This window comes from Panthera pardus, unplaced genomic scaffold (assembly GCF_024362965.1).
Source record: "Panthera pardus isolate Hobbes unplaced genomic scaffold, ASM2436296v1 HiC_scaffold_26, whole genome shotgun sequence".
In the NCBI taxonomy this organism is placed as follows: Eukaryota; Metazoa; Chordata; class Mammalia; order Carnivora; family Felidae; genus Panthera; species Panthera pardus.
The window spans coordinates 40195677-40219113 of record NW_026526832.1 but is presented as its reverse complement, the minus strand read 5'-3'; the positions used below and the strand labels follow the sequence as shown (position 1 = coordinate 40219113).

The 23437-nt window shown below is 58.2% G+C and overlaps 1 protein-coding gene across 1 annotated transcript in view; it reads right to left on the bottom strand.

Annotated features, from left to right (window-relative positions):
- Positions 1 to 23437, bottom strand: part of PXDN (peroxidasin) — a 78677-nt gene that overhangs the window by 12533 nt on the left and 42707 nt on the right. Inside the window, exons 5-18 of the mRNA XM_053890888.1 lie at positions 23237 to 23308; positions 22806 to 22877; positions 21746 to 21915; positions 20232 to 20349; positions 18059 to 18221; positions 14911 to 15205; positions 13826 to 13942; positions 12629 to 12787; positions 11481 to 11593; positions 10591 to 10748; positions 8210 to 8293; positions 6229 to 6348; positions 5533 to 5690; positions 278 to 1781 (exon numbers count right to left, since the gene is read on the bottom strand). Of these exons, the coding sequence (XP_053746863.1) occupies positions 278 to 1781; positions 5533 to 5690; positions 6229 to 6348; positions 8210 to 8293; positions 10591 to 10748; positions 11481 to 11593; positions 12629 to 12787; positions 13826 to 13942; positions 14911 to 15205; positions 18059 to 18221; positions 20232 to 20349; positions 21746 to 21915; positions 22806 to 22877; positions 23237 to 23308 (3303 nt within the window). The remainder of the gene's footprint in view (positions 1 to 277; positions 1782 to 5532; positions 5691 to 6228; positions 6349 to 8209; positions 8294 to 10590; positions 10749 to 11480; positions 11594 to 12628; positions 12788 to 13825; positions 13943 to 14910; positions 15206 to 18058; positions 18222 to 20231; positions 20350 to 21745; positions 21916 to 22805; positions 22878 to 23236; positions 23309 to 23437) is intronic.

Here is a 23437-nt window from a genome sequence, read left to right as displayed (position 1 = left end):
CACGCTGGGGCCCGAGGTTCCCCGCAGGTCCTTCCCCTCCCATCGGGCTCCCCTGCACAAGCAGGCCGGGCACCCAGGTGGCTGTGGCCACCGCTCCCTGCACCTGCACGGCCTCCGAAGGCGACCCCTCCACAGGCTCTGCCCTCCCGGCTGCACAAACACACACTAGAATCCCGAGAACAGCCATGCACACGTGGGGCCACCTTTCTCGGCACGCCTGACCCTGACAACGTTGAGAAACCCAAGACGCCACACGGTGGCTCCTCCTTCAACTCACCGTCTCAGCTTCTCCCGGATCTCGGGGTTCTTGATCTCATTTTTCAGGTCCTCAAAGGTGTGGGCGGACGACAGGTTGCAGTACACTCGGTATTCGTGGTAGGGCGGGATGCCGTGGTCCCGGCCCCGCTGGATGTTGATGGCGGCCAGGTCCAGGGCCACCGCGTGCGCCATGGAGAAGAGCCGCTCGGTGAGCTCCGTGTTCAGCAGCTGCGAGGGGACACGCATCTTCCCGGCCACGCCGAACAGGCCCCTGAGCAGCGGGTCGATGCCGCCCTCGTTCACTATGCGGAAGGGAGAGAAGAAGGCTTTGTGCAGGGGGATGTGTCCCTGCACGATGGGCTCGAAGTTCTCGTCCAGCCGGTAGAGCACGGGGTTGACCAGCGTGTGGCCGAACCTGAAGGCGGCCGTGGCGAAGGCGTTGAAGATGCCGGCGTTGACGCCCGGGTCGTAGCCGCGGTAGTCGCCCAGTGCCTTCATGCCCACCTCGCCCAGCACCTTGGGCAGCCAGTGCTGGTAGGTGATGTGCTGCACCTGCGCGCCCACGATCTTCCTCGCCTCGTGGTAGATGGTGTCCCCGTCCCAGTGCGGGTTCAGGGAGAGCAGCTCGGCGGCCACGCGGTTGTGCTCCCGGAACCAGAGCGTGTGCATGCTGGTCAGGCCCAGCTGCTCGTTGGCGCGGTGGTCCCCGGCCAGGAAGCAGGGGATGGGGCTCTCGTTCTCGTCCCGCATGCACTCCGTGGGCGGCCCGGTGGCAAAGGGCAGCAGCGGCTTCCCCGACCGCTGCACGATGCCCTGCCGCAGGAGCCCCCGGTGGCTGGCCAGGTCCCGGATGGCGCGCGCCTCGTGCTCCGTGCTCCCGTACACGTTGGAGGCGTCGATGTAGGAGGTGAGCTGGTTGATCTGCTCCCGCGGGTACACGGAGTTCATGAGGAGGGACGTCATCCCGCTGCCGCACACGGGGCTGGAACGCACGAAGAACATGCAGCGAGCCCCGTTCCTGACGCGGGGGTCGTTGGGGGGCACGGCGACCGAGAAGCAGGGCGGGTCGTTGCTGCACACAGAGCTGCAGTGCTGTCCGTCGGAGAAGCGAGCCTGGCTCAGGGCCACCACCGTGGAGTCCAGGTCGTGGTCCAGAAACTGGCCCCACTGCATGAGCATGTGCGTGAACTGCTCGTCGGGCGTGACGGTCTCGGTCCCGATCAGGGACGTGGACACCAAGCGAGGCACGGGCAGCGCGTGGCCGTGGTACAGCCGGCCGGGGTCGATGCCCCGCGGGGTGTTGAACCCGTTCTCGTACACGGCCTTCAGCAGGCGCTCGAAGGCGGTCAGCGAGGCGCCCCACATGGGGTGCTGCAGATTGTTGCAGGTGCCGTCGTGCGTGCGGTACTTCTGGTGGAAGCACATGTCCGAGCAGTTGTTCACGCGCCGGTGGGCCGTGCAGCCGGACAGGTTGGCGATGAGGCTCAGGTACTGGGGGGACACGAGGTCGTTGTAGTGGTAACCTGCGGCAGAGGGGGACGCGGCTCACCCTCCGGACGGCGGGCAGCACACGGGCACGCGGCCCTGGCCCCCACAGTCCTCCCCCACCCAGTCCTGCCTGCCGGGCCGGGAGCCAGGGGAGGGGACCTTCGTGGGATGGGCGCGCGTGGTGGGGGAGCGGGGGACGGCCCAGGGTCCACACAGTGCCGGGGAAGGGGTCCCGGCAGGAACAGCCAGGAAAGACCAGACGTGCGCCAGGGGCCTGTTCTGGGACTGCTGGAAGAGCTTCGCGCTCAGGGGGGCGTGCATGTGTGCACAGGGGCACCCTCACGCCCGCGTGCACAGTACAGGCACACACGGGGGCACACGTGCACACACACAGGCACGCACACGCAGACGTACACGTGCAGAGGGGCGCACATGCAGAGGCACGCGCACACAAGCAAGAGCACGCACACAAGGGCACATATGCACGTGTAGAGGTACACGTTCACACGCAGGGCACACAAGCACATGCACACGCAGGGGCACACGTGCACACACACAGGCACACACACGGGAGCACACAGGAGCACATGCAGACATACACGTGCACACAGATGGGCACACACACCCAGGGGCACACGTGCACACGCAGAGGCACTCACACACAAGCAAGAGCATGCACACAAGGGCACATATGCACGTGTAGGAGTACACGTTCACATGCAGGGCACACAAGCACATGCACACGCAGGGGCACACGTGCACACACACAGGAGCACATGCAGAGGTACACGTGCAGAGGGGCACACACACCCAGGGGCACACGTGCACACGCAGAGGCACGCGCACACAAGCAAGAGCACGCACGCAAGGGCACATATGCACGTGTAGGAATACACGTTCACACGCAGGGGCACACGTGTACACACGGCACATAGGCAGAGGGGCACACGCGCACACAGAAGGGCATGCATGCACGGGCACACGGGCTCACATGTCCGCCCACACTGCTAGACTCCTGGTCAGCACCATCTTGCACGGTACCTGCTTGAAGCCGGTCAAGATGGACTCTGCCTACGTTTAAAGGAGCCGAGCCAGTCCCACCCATGGAGGGAATAGAGAGCTGGAGGTGGGAGGGGGCAGGCGTGCCGCATGAGAGGACAGGCACGCTGGGCTGCGAGCTGGCCCGACGCTCGGCTCCCTCAGACCTGAACACTCCGTCCGCGGGCACCTCGCAGACACGGCAAAGCAGGATTGGGGTGTCTACCTCGGGAAGCCCCAGAACCCCCAGGGGTCGGGGCTGGCGTCCCCCTGCACTGCCCCTCTCTCCTCTGGCCTGCTTTCCAGTCGGAGGGACGAGCACGGCCCGGGCAAGCATGGGTTCCGGCCAGCAGGCAAGGCTGGACACAGACGGGCCACCTTTGTGAACCCAGACACGTGTGCTGTGCTTTGAACGCCCGAGTCTCCCCCAGCGCCCTGATAAACTGCTGCCAGGCCAAGCCTTCCTACTAACCCGGCGGGCTGACCACCGGCTGCATCAGCAAGTTCCGGGTAGTGAGCTGGTCGCCGGGGACTCTGCACACTGCCCTCACCATCCGCAGCCATGCTTGCTCCCTCTGCTTTGCTTTAGATATAAAAACCATCCCCGAAGGCAGACAAGCAACTACCAGGGAAAACACTGAAATTCGAGGAAAAGAAGGCACCTGAGGCTAATGGAACAGACTGGACTGTGTCGGGCACAGGTGCGGAAGGCTCCGAAGGCGAGTTAGGACACCGGGGTTTGCAGCTCGAGGACACAGGTACCCCTGGTGACCAGCGTCCCCTGAGCGTGCCTGCGAGCTGCTGGAGGTGAGACAGTCCCTCCCACCACTAACCTGGCCTCCAGGTTCCCCACTTCACCCAGAGTCACCTCTGGGCTTCCTGCCCCTGGGCAGAGACCCAGTCACCTGACTGTCACCTCTGCCTTCAGCACAGCTGGAAGCCACCCCACTCGCTGGCCACCCTACTGCAATGCTTCACCTCCCCACGCAGCCACTCCACGGACACCCGTGACCTGGAACCCGCCCGGGTCACTCCACAGGTGCCCCTGGGTCGCTCCACGGACACCGGCCACCCAGGACCCCCTGGGCCACCCCACGGACGCCTGCCCCGCGTCCCACGCTGCCCCTCCCCCTTCACATCAAGGCCACCCAACGACCTGATCCACGTGATCAGGTCACTTTTCTACAAGAAGCCCCACGGCCCCCACATCACGGAGACCATGACAAAACCCTCCTCTCGCCTCAGGGGCCCTTTCCGGTTGGGCACCCGAGAGTTCCCTCATCCTGTCCCCTCCCCGGTCTCTCCACCTGCTCCAGCCCAGCCTGCCCAGCCTCAGACACCCCGACTGGGGCGGGCTGTGCACCCGTGCCGGGGTGCTGACTGATTCCTGTCTGTCCGGGTCTCCGTGTTCCCGTAAACAGCACGTGCTGATGGGAGACGACCCCGCGGTCCTGCACAAGGACCAACAGCAGACGGGCTCTGCCTCGTACAGAGGCCGCACAGTGTTTAGGACCCGCCTGCAGAAGCCGCCACGGCCACATTTAGCTCCTGAACGATGAGCCACACAAAGAAAGGGAGGAAGAAAACCAGGCAACCCCACGGGCCCCCACAGGGGGCAGAGCATGGTCCCTATCGCAGACGGCTGGGGACACCGTGAGGCACCAGGATGACAAGGCCATGAGCCCCAGGCATCCCTGTCCACGGGGACAAGGCCACAGACCCCATGCGTCCCTGTCCACGGGGACAAGGCCACGAGCCCCACGCATCCCTGTCCACGGAGACAAGGCCACAGACCCCACATGTCCCTGTCCACAGGACAATGCTCTGAGCCTCACACATCCCAGTCCCCATCCTGGGCCCGAAGAGTGGAGAAGTGCCCAACACAGGTTCCCCAGGGAGCACCTCCAAGGTGAGGCTGGCCGTCCATGGAAGAGAGAAAACGTCCGGAGATGGCCCCCGACACTCAACCGAGGCCAGCGCCCTCCAGGACGAGGAAACAGGCCTATAGTCTGCACACCCGCGCCAGGAAGCTCAGCCCCAAACCAGTGCAAGGCAGAGGTCAGGCTTGAAGGACGCGTTCCACTCCCAAGGACAGGGGCCCATTCCCACATCTTCGAGCCACATGCGCGTATCTAAGAATGTCAAATTCCCCAACATTTCTGTCCTGATGGAAAAGATCGGCTGGCTCACTGAAGACCAATCAAAAAACCCTGAAAACCCGGAGCCTGCCTCCCGGAGAGAGGGGACTGTGCGTGCTCCCGGAAAGCTGTGAAAGAACACGCGTGGTGGGAAGGCTGCTTTTCCAGAATAAAAGCCACGGCCACCCGGCACTTCTCACGGCGCTGCTCTGCTCCCAGCACGGCGGGGGCCGGAGAGAGGGCATCAGTCACCCACCGTGCACATGACACCCGGGAGGCCTCAGCAGCCGCTCTGCAAACAGCCGAGCGCCGCAGATGCCGTCCCGACGGCCCGCAGCGCTTCGTCCAGCGTGCACGGCCTCACGTGGCAGCCGCTGCCCTGCCACCTCTTCCCTCCATGCCATTTGTCACGGGGAACCGTTTGTCTCGGCCGGGGGCCAGCAGCGTGTGGGCGTCCAAGATACCCGAGGCCGTCGCTGCAGGACCCGGCGTGGCCCGCACCCGGGCAGCCGAGCCTGCACTCAGACGGGGATGCGGGCACGGCCCCCAAGGAGGCCACACAGGTGGGGTGGACGCCCGGCACTCGGGAGAGAAAGACCCCAGGACTAACTTGTTCCGTTCAGGTCGACCATCAGCCCGTGCCGCACGTGCTCCTGAATGAGCTGCAACGTCCGCTCAAATATCTCTCCCGCGCGTGCCTGCTCCACGGTGTAGGGGTCCCTCGGGTACCGGAACAAGGCCAGCAGGTCATTGGGAGAACGGGGACGGCTAACGGGTTGGGAGCGGAGGGAAGAACAGAAAAAACCCTTGAGAACGAGCATCACACCCCAAGGTACGATCACTGCCGCTGAGTGTTGGTGAAGCCGCTTCTCCCGACGTGGCAGACTGTGCCTTATTCATCCCGAGTGGAAAGCGTCGAAACCGAAGACGCTAAAGGCAAACCGTTAAATCAACAGAGAAAACACACAGTTCTGAGGCAGGAAAAAACACTTTGGAACTGGCAACACAAGCAAGTACAACGCACCCGACAAATACTTTGTTTTTGCCCAATCATTCGGTCGTAAGCCAAGTGAGTAAGTGGAGGTTTTCTGAAAACGTCTTGTGAGTCACAGCTCAGCTGCCACTCAGAAACGGTGACTTTCGTCATCTGAACCCCACAAAACCCGGTGCCAATGGAGACTGTGACTTTTAAATTGAAAGGTTTTTCTTCAGACGTCACAGGTCACAGCTTCGTGTCCTGAACCGCATGCGCTTCACCCCGGAGCCTGACCAAACAGTGGTCTGAACCCATTTCCGCCCCCAGTACCTGTCAAACAGGTGCGTGCGGGTTGAGTTTATGGCTCTGTCCACGGTCGCAATTGCTTCAACAATCGATTTGGCCACAAACGGGTCCCCGTTTCGGCTGACGTCAGGAACTGGAAAACACAAGGTCGTTCATTACCCAAACACTGCCCCACAGGTTAGGCGATCACATGTGGACACGACATCATTTAGAATAAGGCACACCTCCCTCCAGTACTATTTTTCACACCAAAGTTAAATCACGCTAGAAGCTATTTTCAAGCCATATGTAAATTATAGACCTGAATTTCTGAAACCGCGTGACCCTGGAGGAGGATGGGAAAAGTAGCTCGGACGTGAAGCAGCCAATTCTCCTAGCGAAGCCCGGCCGCGAGTGGAGGCTCGGCTCCGGCCAATTTTAATTCCTGGTGGATTCCGTCCTTCCGTCAGCGGCCAAACCCTCCACAGGTGCCTGGATCTCCAGCCGTTCGCCCCTACAAAGACTCTGCCCCCTCCATTTTCCTGTCCACCACGGGCTGATCACGTCACCGCCACGAGCGCACCGTTACCACACGCGCGCACACGCGTGCATACACGGGTCCACACGGCTTAACCTGCAGGCCTCTGGGCCTTTCCACTTCCCTCTTCTCGTCTCTTCCCACTTAATACCAGAGTCTGCTAAATAAAATAACCCCGAACCAACCGATCTTCTACCCCTATCCACTGACGCGGCTGGAGCAAAGGTCACCGGGCAAGAAGTGGTACTTTTTTCCCTAAACGTACTCAGCCTTTCCAGAGTCTGACACAAATTTAAACGATCTTATTGAAATGCTTCTTTCACTTGGCCGTGGGACACACTTCCTCCTTCCTGGGACACGCTTGCTCCCTCCTGGGACACAGTCCCTCCCGCTGCGACACACTTCCTCCTTCTTCCTGAGACACACTTCCTCCTTCCTGGGACACGCTTGCTCCCTCCTGGGACACAGTCCCTCCCGCTGCGACACACTTCCTCCTTCCTAGGACACACTTCCTCCCTCCAGGGACACACTTCCTCCCTCCAGGGACACACTTCCTCCCTCCGGGGACACACTTCCTCCTTCCTGAGACACACTTCCTTTTTCCTCATTCCGGAAACACACTTCCTCCCTCCGGGGTCACACTTTCTCCTTCCTGGGACACACTTCCTCCTTCCTCCCTCCGGGGACACACTCCCTCCCGCTGGAATACACTCCCTCCTTCCTCCTTTCTGACACATTTCCTCCTTCCTGACACACTTCCTCCTTCCTGGGACACACTTCCTCCTTCCTGAGACACACTTCCTCCCTCCTGGGACACAGTCCCTCCCGCTGTGACACACTTCCTCCTTCCTGAGACACACTTCCTTTTTCCTCATTCTGGGAACACACTTCCTCACTGGGGTCACACTTTCTCCTTCCTGGGACACGCTTCCTCCTTCCTCCCTCCAGGGACACACTCCCTCCCGCTGGGACACACTCCCTCCTTCCTCTTTTCTGACACACTTCCTCCTTCCTGGGACACACTTCCTCCTTCCTGGGACACACTTCCTCCCTCTGGGGACACACTTCCTCCTTCCTGGGACACACTTGCTCCCTCCTGGGACAGTCCCTCCTGCTGGGACACACTTGCTCCTTCTTCCTGGGACACGCTTCCTCCTTCCTCCTTCCGCGGACACACTCCCTTCCCGCTGGGACACACTCCCTCCTTCCTCCTTTCTGAGACACACTTCCTCCTTCCTGGGACACACTTCCTCCCTCTAGGGACACACTTCCTCCCTCTGGGGACACACTCCCTTCCCGCTGGGACACACTCCCTCCTTCCTCCTTTCTGAGACACACTTCCTCCTTCCTGGGACACACTTCCTCCCTCTAGGGACACACTTCCTCCCTCTGGGGACACACTCCCTCCTGATTCCTCACACCTCCCAAGGACCTACAGGAGCCAGGTCTACCTGACCCCCACTCCTGCCTCCTGATGCCTACCCCCACCTCTGTCCCTTCTGCAGCGGTGTGGCCGCTTCCTCCTTCCCACCAGACATCTCCCCGCTGCGCCGGGCCAGCCTCAGGCCCTCCCTGGGGGTCACAGGGGGCAGTGGTCTAAATACTCACAAATCCGCACCAGCCCATCTCTCTCCCTGAAGCTTACTCGTGCTTTTCACGCGTGGACACAGAACCTTCCGTGCGCCTCATCCCAGCCTCCACCCCGCTCTGTGACATCTCAGCGAACGGCGCTCGCCCGCCGGGCTCTGCGTGGGTCCACGGCCGGCAGGCCCATCACGCCTGCGCTGCGGCAGCACGTCGACTGGGACACTGGCAGACACCGTCCTCGCTCCCTCCCCCACACCTCACCGTCCTTACTGCCTCGGAACTGCTCGGACCTTTCCGGTGGCTTCCCACACCCGTGCAATAAAAGCCAGACTACAGCCCGGCTGACGAGGCCCCTACCCCGCCTGGCCTCTGGCATTCGGCCCGTCCCAACCTCAGGCCTCACGCCCGCCACTCGCGCCAGGCCACGCGGCCCCGCTCCTCAGAATGTGCGTGCCCAGGGCGGGTCCTCCCCGACCACCTGCCCCGAGCCCCAGCCTCCCGGTCGGATCATGACCGGAGCCTGCTGTTCGCTCTGTTACTCGTCCGCGTCCGCTGCCTGCACGTGAGCCGCAGCCCCTCGGGCCCCCGACACCCCTGCGCCCGCCCTCAGCCGTGTACAGAGCGGCTGCCCGGGACGCTCTCCTCCCCGCCGACACGGGCACGCAGCGGGCGAGCCACGGTGCGTGGGACACGTTTACCCGCTCTCGACCCACGTGGCCCAACAGCATTTCCCAGGCAGACCCCCCGCGCAGTGGCTCTCGCACGGAGCCAAACTTACTAACTTTTGGAACCGAATGTTTTTATGCCAAGTGCTAGACGAGAGGGTCCGATAATTGTATAGAATGTTATGACTCCAATGTTTCATTATTATGAATCACTTCAATTTGTTTTCCTCTGTAAACGACAATCACGAAAACTAACACGAAAACATTTACCTACCTTTTGAAAAAATAAAGGAAATTCACCAAAACGTTAATAGTGCTTATTTCTTAGAAGTGGGATTGTGGGGAGATTATTTTTAAATCTCATATATAACCAATTCACATTTAAGTAACATTACTTCAGGTATAAAAAACCGTAATTAAAAAAACAGTCATAAAATTCACCAATCTAATTTTACATCCATTTCACATACCATGTATGATGGGAAAATAATATTTTTCCCTAAAAAAACCCTCCAAAATCAGGCTTCCAGTTATTCCTTTATGGTTCACATTTATTTTTTTTTTTCATTTTTTTTTAAAAGGCTGCCCTTTTAAAATATTTTTTTATTTATTTTGAGAGAGAGACTCAGCACAAGTTGGGGAGAGGCAGAGCAGGGGGAGGGCAGAGAGAATCCCAAGCAGACTCCACACTGTCAGCGCAGAGCCCGACTCGGGGCTCGATCACACAACTCTGGAGTCAACCTGAGCTGAAATCAAGAGTCAGACACCTCACCGACTGAGCCACCCGGGAGCCCCCGTGGTTCCTATTTAAGAAGTGGCTTTAGGCTTAAGGCGTGGGGGGTGGCGGGTGTACAAACCAACCCAACCCCATTGCTTCCTGTGGGCACTCACAAGCCCATGGAGAAGGCAGGAAGGCAAAAACACAGACCCAAGCGAAGGTGGTGGCCGCTCGGGATGGCGGAGGGGAAGCTTGACGGGACGTACAGGAGATGCAGGTTTGGGTCCAACCTAACATTGTGGGTTTGTCCTGGAGCCACAGGGCACAGGGCAGCGACAGCGACACGTTGGGGATCTGAGCCTTCAGGAAGATGGCGGCAGCATATGGACAGAACAGGTGAACGAGACAGGCAAGGGGCAGATGCAGAGGTGGGCTCAGCGTGGCTCAGGGTCCGGGGTGGGACCGGTCAGTGATGACAGACACTCATCCCGGGAGGACACGTGGCCCCTTCCAGAACCGGCGCGAGGACAGTGAAGGGGCACCAGCCGCGTCCGCTCCTGCCAGATGGGGACTGCAAATTACATGCTCCCAGACCCGAATGGGTTTGGATGACGACTCCACCAACCACCAAACCCCTCATCAAGAAAAGCCGCACAGGGCACGTGACCACAGCGGCCTGAGGTCTCGGGGTGGCCGCCAGAGCGTGTGAGTCTGGGCAGGCAGCTCTCCTCTCAGGATCCCGGCAACGCCCCTGCAAACTGGGGGTGCCCTGCCTTCCCGTAACCCTGAAAACCCTCACGTCAGTCTGCAAGTGCGCTGGGCCAGGTGCCCTCCTGCTATGTGAGTCCACGCGGGAGAATGTCTGCCAACCTCAGGACACACGCGCCGAGGGGACTCACCGCTCACTGCTGAGCACCATGCTGACGGAGGCCTGCCCGATGGTGTTCCTGGCCACACACTCGTAGCGGCCTGCGTCCGCGGTCCCGACGTCGTGGATGGTCAAGAACCCCTCGGGGCTGATATGAAACTTCCCACTTTCCGTCACCTGAACCCCATCCTGGAATAAAGCAGAACAGAAATGATACTAAGAATAAGATCAAGAAGCAGGCGTTGTCTTTCTGGGGTGGGGACACCACCTGTCAGGACCTCATGAGTGGATGGGTCACACGGACTGTGGTCACATCTACCCAAAACTAGAAAGAGAAAATTTAATCCAATTCGGTGAGAGTTTTCTTAAACTCCTGCAAAAGATCCAGAGAAGACACAGATAAGTTCCTTGGAGTCTCCAGGATTGGGGATCGGGGGCTCATGAAAGGACACCCCTATGCGGTGTGCACAACGGTAGGGAAGGTACAGAGCTTGGGCAAGGGCCAGCGGGATGGCCCCGTGTGGTCATGGCAGGTGAAGTCTGGCAGACAGTGGGGGGAACTCAAGCCTCCCTCCGAGGGACCCCTGCCCATGGCCACCCCAACCTCCGGGGACACGTCCCATCGAACTCTTGTTTACAATGGCTAAACGTGGAAATGCACTTTTGCATTGGGCTTCAGAAAAACAACACGGAAGAATGAAATAACACCAAAAACCTCCCGTATGGATTATGGGCCCACGGATCTAGCCAGAAGGTTTTCTTGGCTTTTGTCATGGGGAAGGTCACGAAGAGCATGATGCTGTGTTGTGCATTTGCCTCGTTTTGGTTTTGTCAGTAAGGGGCCCGCAGCATCTGCTGACTCCGAGAGGAAGCGCGAGGCCGGCAGCCACCCCCCTCTCCCCCGCCCGTGGCAGGTGCTACCTTGTTCCACGTGATGACGGGCTCAGGCTCCCCCTGGGCACTGCAGGGGAGCTGCACGTTGGTGCCCACCTCCACCGTCCTGTCGCTCGGAATGCTGGCAAACACCGGGGTGACTGCAAAGAAGGGGCAGCCAGCTGACCACGGTGGAAATCCCAAAACATTTGTGATTTACACCATAAGGCTTCAAAAGAGCACAGCCCCTTGCCCGCAGCCAGGCCAGACCCAGGGCAGTCTTGCCAGTCTCAGCCTGTCACTCTGCCTCCTAGCCTTGTCTGCAGAGAGCCGAAGGGCCGGAGGAAAGGGGAGATGGTCTACCCGCGGCCCACGCTGGACCTGAGGAGCACGTCTGAAGAGCAGACGCAGCCCTAACCAGCTCCTGTCTACGTGGGGCGGGGGGACTGGGACGTCACGGGCCCCGGAGAGAGCCTGATGGTTAGGACAGGAAACGCACACTTAGGAAAAGAGCTTTCCTCACCAGGAAAGTGAGGATCCTGGCCCACGCCCACGTGGGAAGTCCTGGTGCCCTTTAGGGACCACCCACAGGATCTCATGCAACAGGCCATCCCACATGCTGCCCGTCGGGAATGGGAAGGTCAGCCCCAGCCGAGAGCAGTCCAGCCCGCCTGAGTAACAGGAAGACAGCCCAGGCCCCAAACCATCAGGGAAGGACCCCCCAGGGGCTGGGGACCCTGCAGCACCAGCCACACTCCGGCTTGGGTGCCTCTCGCGGAGAGAATGGTCAGACCACGCACCCACAAAGGACAAAAGGAAGACGTGTGTGAAGGCTCATGGGACAATGGGGCGAGAGACAGAATCCCTGGGACATTCTCAGGATTCGTCCACGGGTCAGGAGCTATCAGACCCCTGGCCACAGTGACCATCCCGGAAAGGATATGAGAGCCGTTCTGTGAAGCGGGAAGAATCGGCCCCAGAGCACGGACAGGCCGGCCTCGTCGGGTTCCCCACGAGGAGCTCCACGCGCGGGACGCACACCTTGTACCTCGAGCAGGTACGAGGGACGGGTGTTCAGAAGAAGAGGACACGCTCTGTCGCGAGCAGTGACGGGAACCTTGGCCGCAGAAGGCCCGCGTCTCCGGACGGTGCCTCCGCACAGAGCGGCGGGTCCGCCAGGAGGGAGCCGCGCGTACCTCTGGGCTGCACGGTCAGGTGGGCCACAGCCCTCTGGGAGCCGATGATGTTGACAGCCTGGCACTCGTACTGGCCCTGGTCGTGGAGCGCCACACCCGAGATCCTGAGCGTTCCCGAGGAGAGGACGAGGTGTCGCCGGTCCACGGACAGCTGGCTCCCTGAAAGGCACGGGGGGCGCCGGTCAGTGGGACACACAGTGAGTGGTGGGTTAGAGGCAGGACTCGGGTACGTCGGTCAGCAGAACGTTCTCGGAGCAAACGAGAAGCAGGGCCCCTGGGTCAGCACCTCCTGAGCGACGGTCCAGCCTACGGGGCGTGCGGCAGGTCAGGGACAAGAGACACGCTCCCGCCTCTGAGAAACTGCCCAGAAGCAGGGAGGAGCGGGTGGCAGGGACGCAGGCTAAACAAGCAGGAGGCAGGACACAGGGGGCGTGTGTGACGTCGGCCCGAGGATGGGCCACGGGGCAGGGGTCAGGGCGGGAGCTACTCAGAAGCGAAGGACACCCCAGGTGAGGAGGCAAGTGCCCTGGCGGAGCCCCTCCTGCCCAGAATAGAGGTGCAGGTGTTAACTCCTGCCCGGGTGCTCCTCTGGTTTAAGGGCCCCTTTGGGGAGCTGCCCTCCGGTTCAAGGCAGGTTCTCAAGGTCACTCCCAGAGCGGAGCCCGGAGGCCACCTCTCCTCCCCCCACCTTCCCAGCCGGGCTGCCAACGTCCCGGGAGAAGTCTGTGTCTTTGCGTCATCTGCCCTGTGGTTCACCAGCTGCAGCAGGAGAGGTGGCCCCGGGGAATCAGCGTGATCGACAGGTGGAGATCAACAGTGTGACCTCACCGCAGGTGGAGACACAGCACGACGGGCCCAGGAAACGAGCTTCCAACAGACATGTGCTACAATCGGTTTCCAGAAACTTCTATCCCACATGCTGCTAAATCCCATCGAGATGCTAATTCAGTGTAGATCAGAAGCAAAACACAGACTACATGGGAGGAGCAAGAAAGCAGAAGGCCACCCCAGCGCCCTCGTGGACAGTCTCCTCCCCGTGTCCTTTTCGGTAGCAGTGGGCGAAGGCGAGGCTGGGACACACACGCGCCGACGGTCCCCACGGCCGGGACACGCCTTGGCTCGGCCACCACTCGGGCCTGGGCAGGGGCTCCGGGGCTGCCTGGAAAGGGCAGACAGACTTCCCGAGGCGGCTCTTACCTCCTTTGGTCCACGCTATGACCGGCTGTGGGTAGCCCTTGGCCTCACACTGGAAATCGACCGTCTGGCCCTCGATAACAGCTCTGTCCGCAGGGGTCACGGTGAACTGGGGAAGAGCTTCCGGAAGGAAAAACATGGGAAAGATCATTTCAGAGGTGGATCTGGGTAAAACCGCTGGAAGGAGCATCAGGGTCCTCCCTCCGGGCAGGCGCCACGGCCCCGAGCGGCCAGCTGTGCCACAGGGGGACGCCAGAGAGGGAACAGCATGACGGCAGAAGGGCATCGGACGCTGGGAGACGGTCAGAGACCTCTGCTGACTCAGCAGACGGCTGCTGACGGCGGTGAGGCTAACGAGGGGGTCCCGCTCCTCTCGCCGTGCAACGTCCGCTCGTCCTTGTGTGGCTAAGTGTCACCTGACCCAGCTGTACGTGGGGACAGGAGCTGGTTTGCTGCTGGGGGTGTGAATCACACAGCCCTAAGCCCAGAACAGATCCGTGCGTGCAACAGTAACGACCAGACGACAGCACCACGCGGTTACGTGCCCAAAGAGGCAGCAGGACAGACTCACAGCAGACGGCAAGGGAGGGGGCTTCCATGGAGGAGGGAGGCTGGGGAAGACAGACAAATCGAGAGAGGGCTGATCTCTCGGGATTTGGCACTCTCCTGGCTCAGAGCTTCTCCTCAAATGCCTCACTGTGTAATCTATTAACAAGGCAACAAACTCACCAAGAGTCAGTCGGACGTTAGGAAACACACAGCTGAGCTCTTAACACTACAGGTATTGTCTGTCTGCAGCTGGAGCCAAAGCTACTCCTGGGAAGTTCCGAGCTGAATGCAAGGCTTACTGATGGATTCAACACGCCCGTGCACACCGCCCACACTCGTGTGTTCGCCTTACACACGCCAGGTGCCCTACGTGCCACAGATAACACGGCCAGAGATAAAGCCCCAGGAGAAATCAACTGTCCTAAAGTCTCCATTCAGAAACCAAACGAATCTCCAAGTCGCGGAAGTCGGATGTGGGAAGTGCGCTGGGGGCGGGGAGAGGGTCTGCACGGCGAGCGACGAGGGGCGCCCCGACCCACCCTGGACGATGATCAGAGCCGCAGCGTGGATGCTGTCCAGGCTGTTGGATGCGAAGCACGTGTACTCCCCACTGTCCTCCTGCTGGACGTTCTGAATGTACAGGCCGCCAGAGGGGGTGATGCTCACGCGAGGGTCCTCAGGCAGGGGCGTGCGGTCCCCTTTGGTCCAGGTGATCCGCGGCACAGGGTGGCCTGTGGCGCTGCACTCCAGGGTGACACTCTCGCCGACCAGCACCTCCGTGTTCTGTGGCTGGATTACAAAAGCGGGTCGAGCTGTCACAAGGAAACACAAGTTCTGGATTAGTTTCCTCTGGCCAAGCAACAGGGCTCTGCGCGGGCTTCTCTCCAGGCCACTCGTTCCATCTATTGGCCTTAAAATAAAGCAAACAGTTTAATCAATACTCTCTCGTCTTCTTTCTCTTTTAAAGAACGTGCAGCCGGCAGGGATGTGCTGCCTCGGATGAGGGCCGTCGGTGCCCGACAGATGGCCGGGTGGCTCCCTCTTTCAGCGTGGACAGAGCAGCCCCAGGCAGGATCCTAACTTCTGTTCGTTCTAAGTACACTGGGCCAGTCCAGTCAAACCTTGCCAGAGCCTCTAACTAGCACGAAACACTATTTTTAAACTGTATTTAGAACAAATAAAAATAACCCATTTCCTATGCAAAAAGAAAGCACAAGCTAGCTGAGCTAGTATGTTCCAGCTCTGAATCCAGAAGAAAGTCTGTGCCGCCCCGAGCGACACGTTTTGTGAGGGCGTCCATGAAGCACGGAGCTCACACACCAGTGGCATAAACTGCCACGGCCCACCTGCGGTGACGTGGCCACACACGTCAGAACTGAGAAGTCATACACCCCGTTACCCAGAGATCACTCTCCTAGGAGTTTACGAGCATGTAAAACAACGTTTGTACCCCAAAAGGGTGCTTTTTACATTCCTGTGATGTATATTCAGGCCGACACCCTTCTCCCCAATTCTGAAATCCAAAAACGCTCCAAACACAAAACATCTTTCATAATTTATTTGTAAAACTTAATCTGACGAGAAGCGTCTGGAGTCTTAACTTACTCCTCGCCACGTGACTGCACACAGCTCGCTGTGGGACGCGGATACGGTGGCTACAGGGCGGTGCCCGGGACCCTGCGAGCCACTTAAACAGATTACGTACCAGGTGGCCCTGCTGAAATTCCCCCAATTTCTGATTTCCAAATGATATCAGACCCAAGAGGTTTTGGAAAAAGGGATGATGTGGACTGATAATGGCAAAAGGTTTGAGGAAAAACCTCAGAAACCCCAAAGAACCAGTTAAATAGATCACATTGCCACAGATCATGAATTCCATGCAGCTGTGGAAAGGAAAGAGTAAGAGAACCAGTCACGTTCTGAGATGAAAAACAAGCAAGGCGGGGGCGAAGAAGGCAGCCCTAGCCATAATCTGGGAGAGTGGGGTTGGAGGCGTCAATTTAGGGGATGAAGAAAGACACACAGAAGAACATTTCTGCGCCTTTCGTATTCGGTTAATGTTTAAACTGTACTAAACACGTATCTAAAGAACAGATAAATAGAAGGTGCAGAAATGATCCTAATATTAGCATTTCTGGAGGATGGCAAGCTAGAGACCACAAAGCCATCTGCAGGGGCAAGAACCCCAAAGTCAAAGCCCACCCGGAGGGCACTTGCAACTGTGGCTTGAGAAGTGGCTGTTCAGAGCCCATGGAGAAACAGAGGCAAAGGCGAGGACAGCTCTGGGTGCAACTGCGCACCCAACGTGGACAGAGAGTTGGCATCAGTCGAATGTGGAAATAAATCTCCTTCAAGTTTTATTAACCAAAAGCTGGTCCTCATGAGGGGCTGACGCCTGACTCCAGCTCCAAGTGAGAAAGAAAGGGCGAGATTCAGAAGTGCTAACTATGCTATGACCACACAACACACGAAGCACAAAATGTTTCATACACCGAAAAATCAGAACACAGCCTACTTTGGAGACAACAGTAGGCGGTGATTATCGACTCTGGTAACTTAAGGTCACGTTTAAATTATCCTAGGGAATCACTGACATCAAGGAACCACGCTGTGGCTTCCAAAGTGAAAGCAGGAAACAGAAGATGGGCAATTATTCCAAAATTAGGCACAGAATACAAAAAAGACTGGATAAATAGTCCCAGGATGCAAAACTTATAAATCTAAATATGTTGCTCATGACAATAAACACAAATGGACTCATTTTAAGAAAACATCAGTCTGAATTTCGTCTTAAAAAACAGAGCAAAGGTCGAGGATTACCTAGGACCACGTGCTCCAGCATCTCCGGGTGAAGGAATTTCGCTGCAGACTAGCGCACCCGCGCTTTGCCCACTTCCGGCCAGCATCCTGCACACTTCCGGTCCCGAGCCCTGCCCACTTCCTGCCCACTTCCGGTCCCGCGCCCTGCCCACTTCTTGCCCACTTCTGGTCCCGCGCCCTGCCCACACCCTGCCCTGGCCCTCCCCATGCCCAGCCCGTGCCCTGCCCACTTTCTGCTCTCATCCTGCCACCATCCTACCCATGCCCTGCCCATGCTCGCCCTCACCCTACCCATGCCCTGCCCACTTCCTGCTCTCATCCTGCCCACTTCCTGCCCATATCCTGCCCATGCCCTGCCCACTTCCTGCTCACTTCCTGCCCGTGCCCTGCCCACTTCCTGCTCTCATCCTACCCACTTCCTGCCCGTGCCCTGCCCACTTCCTGCTCTCATCCTGCCCACTTCCTGCCCATATCCTGCCCGTGCCCTGCCCATTTTCTGCCCTCATCCTGCCCCCATCCTACCCATGCCCTGCCCACTTCCTGCTCTCATCCTGCCCACTTCCTGCCCGTGCCCTGCCCACTTCCTGCTCTCATCCTACCCACTTCCTGCCCGTGCCCTGCCCACTTCCTGCTCTCATCCTACCCACTTCCTGCCCATGCCCACCCTCACCCTACCCACTTCCTGCTCTCATCATACCCACTTCCTGCCTATTTCCTGCTCTCATCCTGCCCACTTCCTTCCCATGCCCTGCCCACGTCCTACCCGTGCCCTGCCCAGCTGGGTGCAGGGAGGGAGCCTGTGCGCCACGAGCAAGGGCAGCTCTGGAAGGAACCCTCATGTGGCGTCCTCTCCACGTACCTGGAGACCCCAAAGTACCTGAGGGTGACTTCTTGTGTTTTCACCTGCCCGGCGGCATTTTTCGCCATGCACTGGTAAATCCCCTGGTCTGTCTCCTGTGTGTTTTGGATCATCAGGGTTCCGTCGTCCAGCAAGTTGAGGCGGGAATCTGTGTTCATGCTCAGCTCGTTGCTGCAAAGACACAAACCCGGCACGCTCAGACTCGGAAAGCTCCAGGAGGCCCAGTCCACACCGGAAGACACCTGAGCACGTGGGGAGGCAGAGACGCCATGCCTGGCCTTTCCAGGACACTTCCCCACCCCCAACAGTGTCCCACATCATTACCATGTCTGGGACAGGGGCCGGCCTAGTGCATCACTAATTCCTGGTTACTTTTACTATTCAGTTTCAATTTACAAAGATTTTAAAGTTTGAGCAACTGGGTGGCGTGGTTGTACAGGGGTCCCACTCTGTCCCGATTTTGGTTCAGGTCATGATCTCAGTCTGTGGGACTGAGCCTCTAGTCAGGCTCTGTGCTGACAGCATGGAGCCTGCCTGGGATTCTCTCTCCTTCTCTCTGCTCCTCCCCAACACTCCCTCCCTGTCTCTCTCTCTCTCTCTCTCAAATAAAAATAAATAAAATAAAACAAAAAATATTTTTAAGTTTCAAAGCGGTCCTCTTTCCAAAGGGAAACAATGAAAATAGTGGGAAAAATTCAAAAGAAACATTTTCCTTGGTTTCTGGCAAACTGACTCAAGAAAATGGGACAGAAACATTTGCTATTATTAAAGCAAATGATTACATACACTGACCGACAAAACCATCATTGTTGTGAGCATTTCCCTATGGACGCCACTCAGAAACCTACAGGCTCTCGGCTGAAGACCCGGCCAGGTGTGAGAACCCCCTTCCCCTCCCGGCTCACACACCTCTCTACCTGCACCAACCCACCGAAAGTGACATCCGTCCTCATCCACGGGGTTTTCTGGATGGAAGCAACAGTCTCCCCAGGTTCCAAACGTAAGAGACTCACTGATCTGGCCCAGCTCCCTTCCATAAACACGGTGAGCCAACAAGTCGGGAAGGCAGGCCCACCGGTGAGGTGGACTAACAGGGGAGGCAGGTCAGCAGGGGAGGCGGACCCACAGGAGAGGCTGGCAGGTGGAGGCAGAGCCCAGCACCAGACGACAGGCCTGGGGTTAATGGAAAAGGCTCAGCCGAATTCATGCCTTTCTACTTTTCAAATACACACGTACTCCTCCTGTATTAACTCAGGATTTTAAATCTTGACTCCAGAGACATCCAAGAGAACATCCTCTCTGAGGACCAGGCTGGCACTGCTCACATCCTGCACGGCGCTGGGCCCGGGTCATAAGGACAAACCCAGGTGTAGACGAGGCTCCCAAACTTCACAGGCAGGAAAGTGCTGCCCTTCCTGCACCTGACGGCTCTCTGATGCCAAGCTCCCCAGCTTCCTACGCATCTTCTCTGTGAACACGGCCCAGCACTGGGAGGGATGACGGCTGGGTGGGCGTCTGGGCTCGGTCACCAGAGGGTCCTCTGTGCCCTGTTACGACCGAACGGCCAGCGAGCTCAGCTCAGAGTATAAATGCCCACAGCCAAGATCCGCAGAAAAGCCTGTCCGTGTCCTCGTGAGAATGAACACAGAAGCAATGACAGGGGGTCTCACGCTAACAATCCGTTTTCAAGGAGTCGGTTCAGAACGCACGCTGGAAAGCGTTCCGTGTTAACACGAGGCCCCGGGAGCCACGTCCTCCGACACCTGTGCCCCCACACACCCCGAAATGCTTGTGGACGGAAGGGAGGACGCTCGTTTCCTGAGGCCGATCAGACGTGCAAGGAACTAACTACAAAAGTGCCCACTTGATGGGCGTCCCTGAAGACGCTGTCCCAGCAGGAAGGAGCCCTCCTCACCCAGGAGGACGGTTCCAGCTTCGAAGCCCCAGTGACCACCCTCCCCCCAGATCTAGCGGAGAACCAAGCCTCCCTCACGCCCCTCACCCCAGGCAGGGGGAGTAACGGACGGCCCCTTACAGCAGAAACGATGCAGAAACGTTCTCCTTTAGACCCTTCCCTCCACCGGAGAGGCCAAGAGTGTCGAGAGGCCCACAGGGTGGCGGCGTGGGCACATGCCCAGTGGTGCAGACGGGCCATCTGGGCGGACAGTGAGAATCACTTACTTGTTTCGCAGCCAGATGATCTCGGGTTTGGGGTTGCCTTCTGCTCTGCATGTGAAAAACACAGTGTTCCCCGAGGTGACATCTGCGTCCTGGGGCTCTGATGTGATCCGGGGCCTTTCTGTGCCAAGAAGGAAACGCATTTCTTCTTGGTTTTAAACACTCCCGTTAGAGTCAGCAAGAACCCAAACCAGATCTCAGGTTTAAGAGAAAATCCCAAGTGTTCAAACATCCATCCCAACCACAATGTTCCCACGAAGATGACAGACGGGCATCTCCTGGGAGACAGGCTGAGTTTTACCCAGCGTTTCTGACCCTCAGATAAACCTGGCGAGACCCCTGTGCACACAGCAAACTCCAGGAACAGCTGCTTTGGGTGAATAAAGCAATAGAAAACAAAGCCTTTTAGGTAACGCACTCCTGAGAGCAGAAAGCTCTACTGTGCAAGGCAGGACAGTAGCGCGTCCTCGTCCTCTGTCCTCCCACGTGCGCGTCCCACTCCTATGGCCCTGGGACCAACGAGCTGCCTCCTCCAATCTGCTAAGGGGGGTGCTGCCCCGTGTCCTCCTTCTCCACGAATACGGTGGCAGGAGGCAGACAAAACCCATGGCCCTCGAGCCGGGGTCCTGTTGGTTAAGTCAGAGGCGGCTGGGGAGCAGGGCCACCCAGGGCAGCTCTGGGACATCAACCGTGTGGTGCATGGTGGTCACACACACACACACACACACACACACGCGTGTAGATGTCAGGGGTCAGCCTGGCACTCTCAGCTGCGGCCTCTGGCCTCTGTCCCAGGAAAGAGCCTCGTCTGTGAGGCACACACAGCCCAGCAGTGCTGCCTGCGTGTGGCATGGCTCCTGCCGGAGGACAGTCGCACAGGACGCACACATGTGAACAGGGCCTCTGACGCCGCACACTATTGAGGCCGGGCAGGTGCTCAGACGGGTGCACACGTGTAAGGACAGTTAACAAAGGAGTGCAGACGCTGGCTGGTTACTCACAAAAGCTGCTGATTTCTAGTTTCGTTACATGTATTTTCAACACTAAAAAAACGATGATGCTTTAGAGAAATGGACTTCAGCACCCCAAAACAGTGCTGCAATTAAAAGGCTCAGCCGCACCAGTCCTTGGGCACTGCAGGACTCTGCCCCGCCGTCGGAGTTTGGCCCTTCTGGCGGTCTGTGTCTCGGGGCCGTGGCCGGAGGCCCAGCCCAGTGCGCAGAGGCAGCCGACAGCTGCAGCCTGTGTGCACGGGAGCGGGAGGGACGGGGAGGCAGGGACAGTGTGACCCAGTTTGCTAATTTTGCAGGGGAACCTGAAAACAAAAGCCAAGAAACCCCACAGGCACCGAGAGATGCTGTGTGCAGACCAGGGCTTTGCCAAGGAGCGTCCCTGTCAGTCCTACAAGGATCTGATGCAGGGACGCCGTCCCTGCAGGTGGGCAGGGCCGTGCGTACCACACCCCCTGGGTGCCAGCACGGGGCTCTGGGTCTCCCTCGGCCCCAGGCCGCACTCACCACAGTCCAGCTCTTCAGGGGTGATCGTGGCCACCGAGCGCCCCTGGATACGTCGCGGGTATTCACAGGTGGCGGCCGCCTGTGCGTTGCCAGACTTGGCGTAGGTTTTCAGCAAATCCGCCAGCCACAGGATTTCACAGTCGCAGTGCAGCGCGTTGGAGTCCAGTCTCCTGGCACAGGGAAGACGGTGAGACGTGGGGACGAGCCCACCCCGGACGACCTGGACGCGTGAGCCTGTGCGGGGCCTGCCGGACACAGGCCAGCGAGGAGCGTCCAGGCCGCTGGCCAGGTCCCCACTCCGGGGACCCCGCCTGCCTGCCCGGCCCTAAGCTTGCTCTTCTGGAGACCTCCCTGCTCCCTCAACACCAAGTGCCCCTCCACCTTCGCCAGAACGCCGTCTGACTTTGGCTCGTTTCTTTGTCCAGAAGGAATCCTAACTAGCGAGGGAGGCTGTCTTATTTCACCTTATTTCGCTCTGGACCTGGGCTCATTAGCATGATCTTCCCCTTTTCCTGATGTCTAGCTCCTTACGCTCAGTGGCTCCTTACGCTCGGTGACGGCCAACCGCAGAGCGGCGGCCCTCCTGACCGCGGAGGAAAACAGAAGGGCGTCAAGCAACGTTCTCGGCCAGCACTAACATCCCTTCCTTCTATTAAAATACACCACCCGGTACAAGAAGTGCGTTTAGAGGCCTTAGAAACCGGGGGACCAGTTTACTTAATGCCCAGCTCTGTGAACACCCAAGGGCTGGGGACAGGACACAGAGTCCTACACGGACGTGGCTCCACCACCAAAATCTGCAACATGGAATTAAAAATTAATCTGAAGAATGTGAAACTGATTTTAAAACATGTCTTGCTTGCCTCTGAAGGGGTCAACCTGCTGGCACATCCCCGGAGTCCCGGGGGCTCTCGGCTGTGCCCTCCGGGCGTCCCTGTGCTTTTCTGCATGTGACATACCCCGCAGCCCCTGCCACAGGACCCAGCTCAGGACCCAGCTCAGGACCCAGCTCAGGACCGGGCCAATGGCAGGGAATCGGCTTCTGTAAAGACACACTTACAGTCTCTTCATAGATTCCAAGTGACTGAATGTTCCTGGAACCAAATGTGTGATTCGGTTGTTATGTAAAAATCTGTTGAAAGAGAGAAAACCACAACCAACTTTTAAAAACGCTTCTTACACGTGTAGAAAAGAGTACAAGCAGTCAAGTAAGTGAGTTGTAAACAATACCTCAGCGACTGCGTTTATGTGATGCAAATGAACTTGAGAACAATATTTAGTTCAGAAAATAATTCGATTTTTTTTCTATTTTATCACCATCTCCAAATAAAGAGAAAATTGTAAGTCCCGCTTCTGAACTGTTAGACAAGGAACAGAGATTTGCTCAGGTGTCTGGACAGGCAGTGTTCCCTTTTCCATCACAGAACCTGACGGCACGCCGGCCCCCGGGGACCAATGGGAAGACGGGAGGGCAAGACGAAATCAACTTACAGCCTTTCCAGCTTCGGCAAATGTTGGAATGACTCTGGGTCCAAAGTTTCTATCTGATTAAAGTGCAGGTATCTAGACAAGTTTTTAAACAAAAGGGAAAAGAGAAAGGAAACATTTTAAACAATTTTACTTTTGCTGATCTAGATTTTCTGCTCAAAAAAATGGTTCCTAAGTCATTTCAAATTCGTATGTCAATAGGTA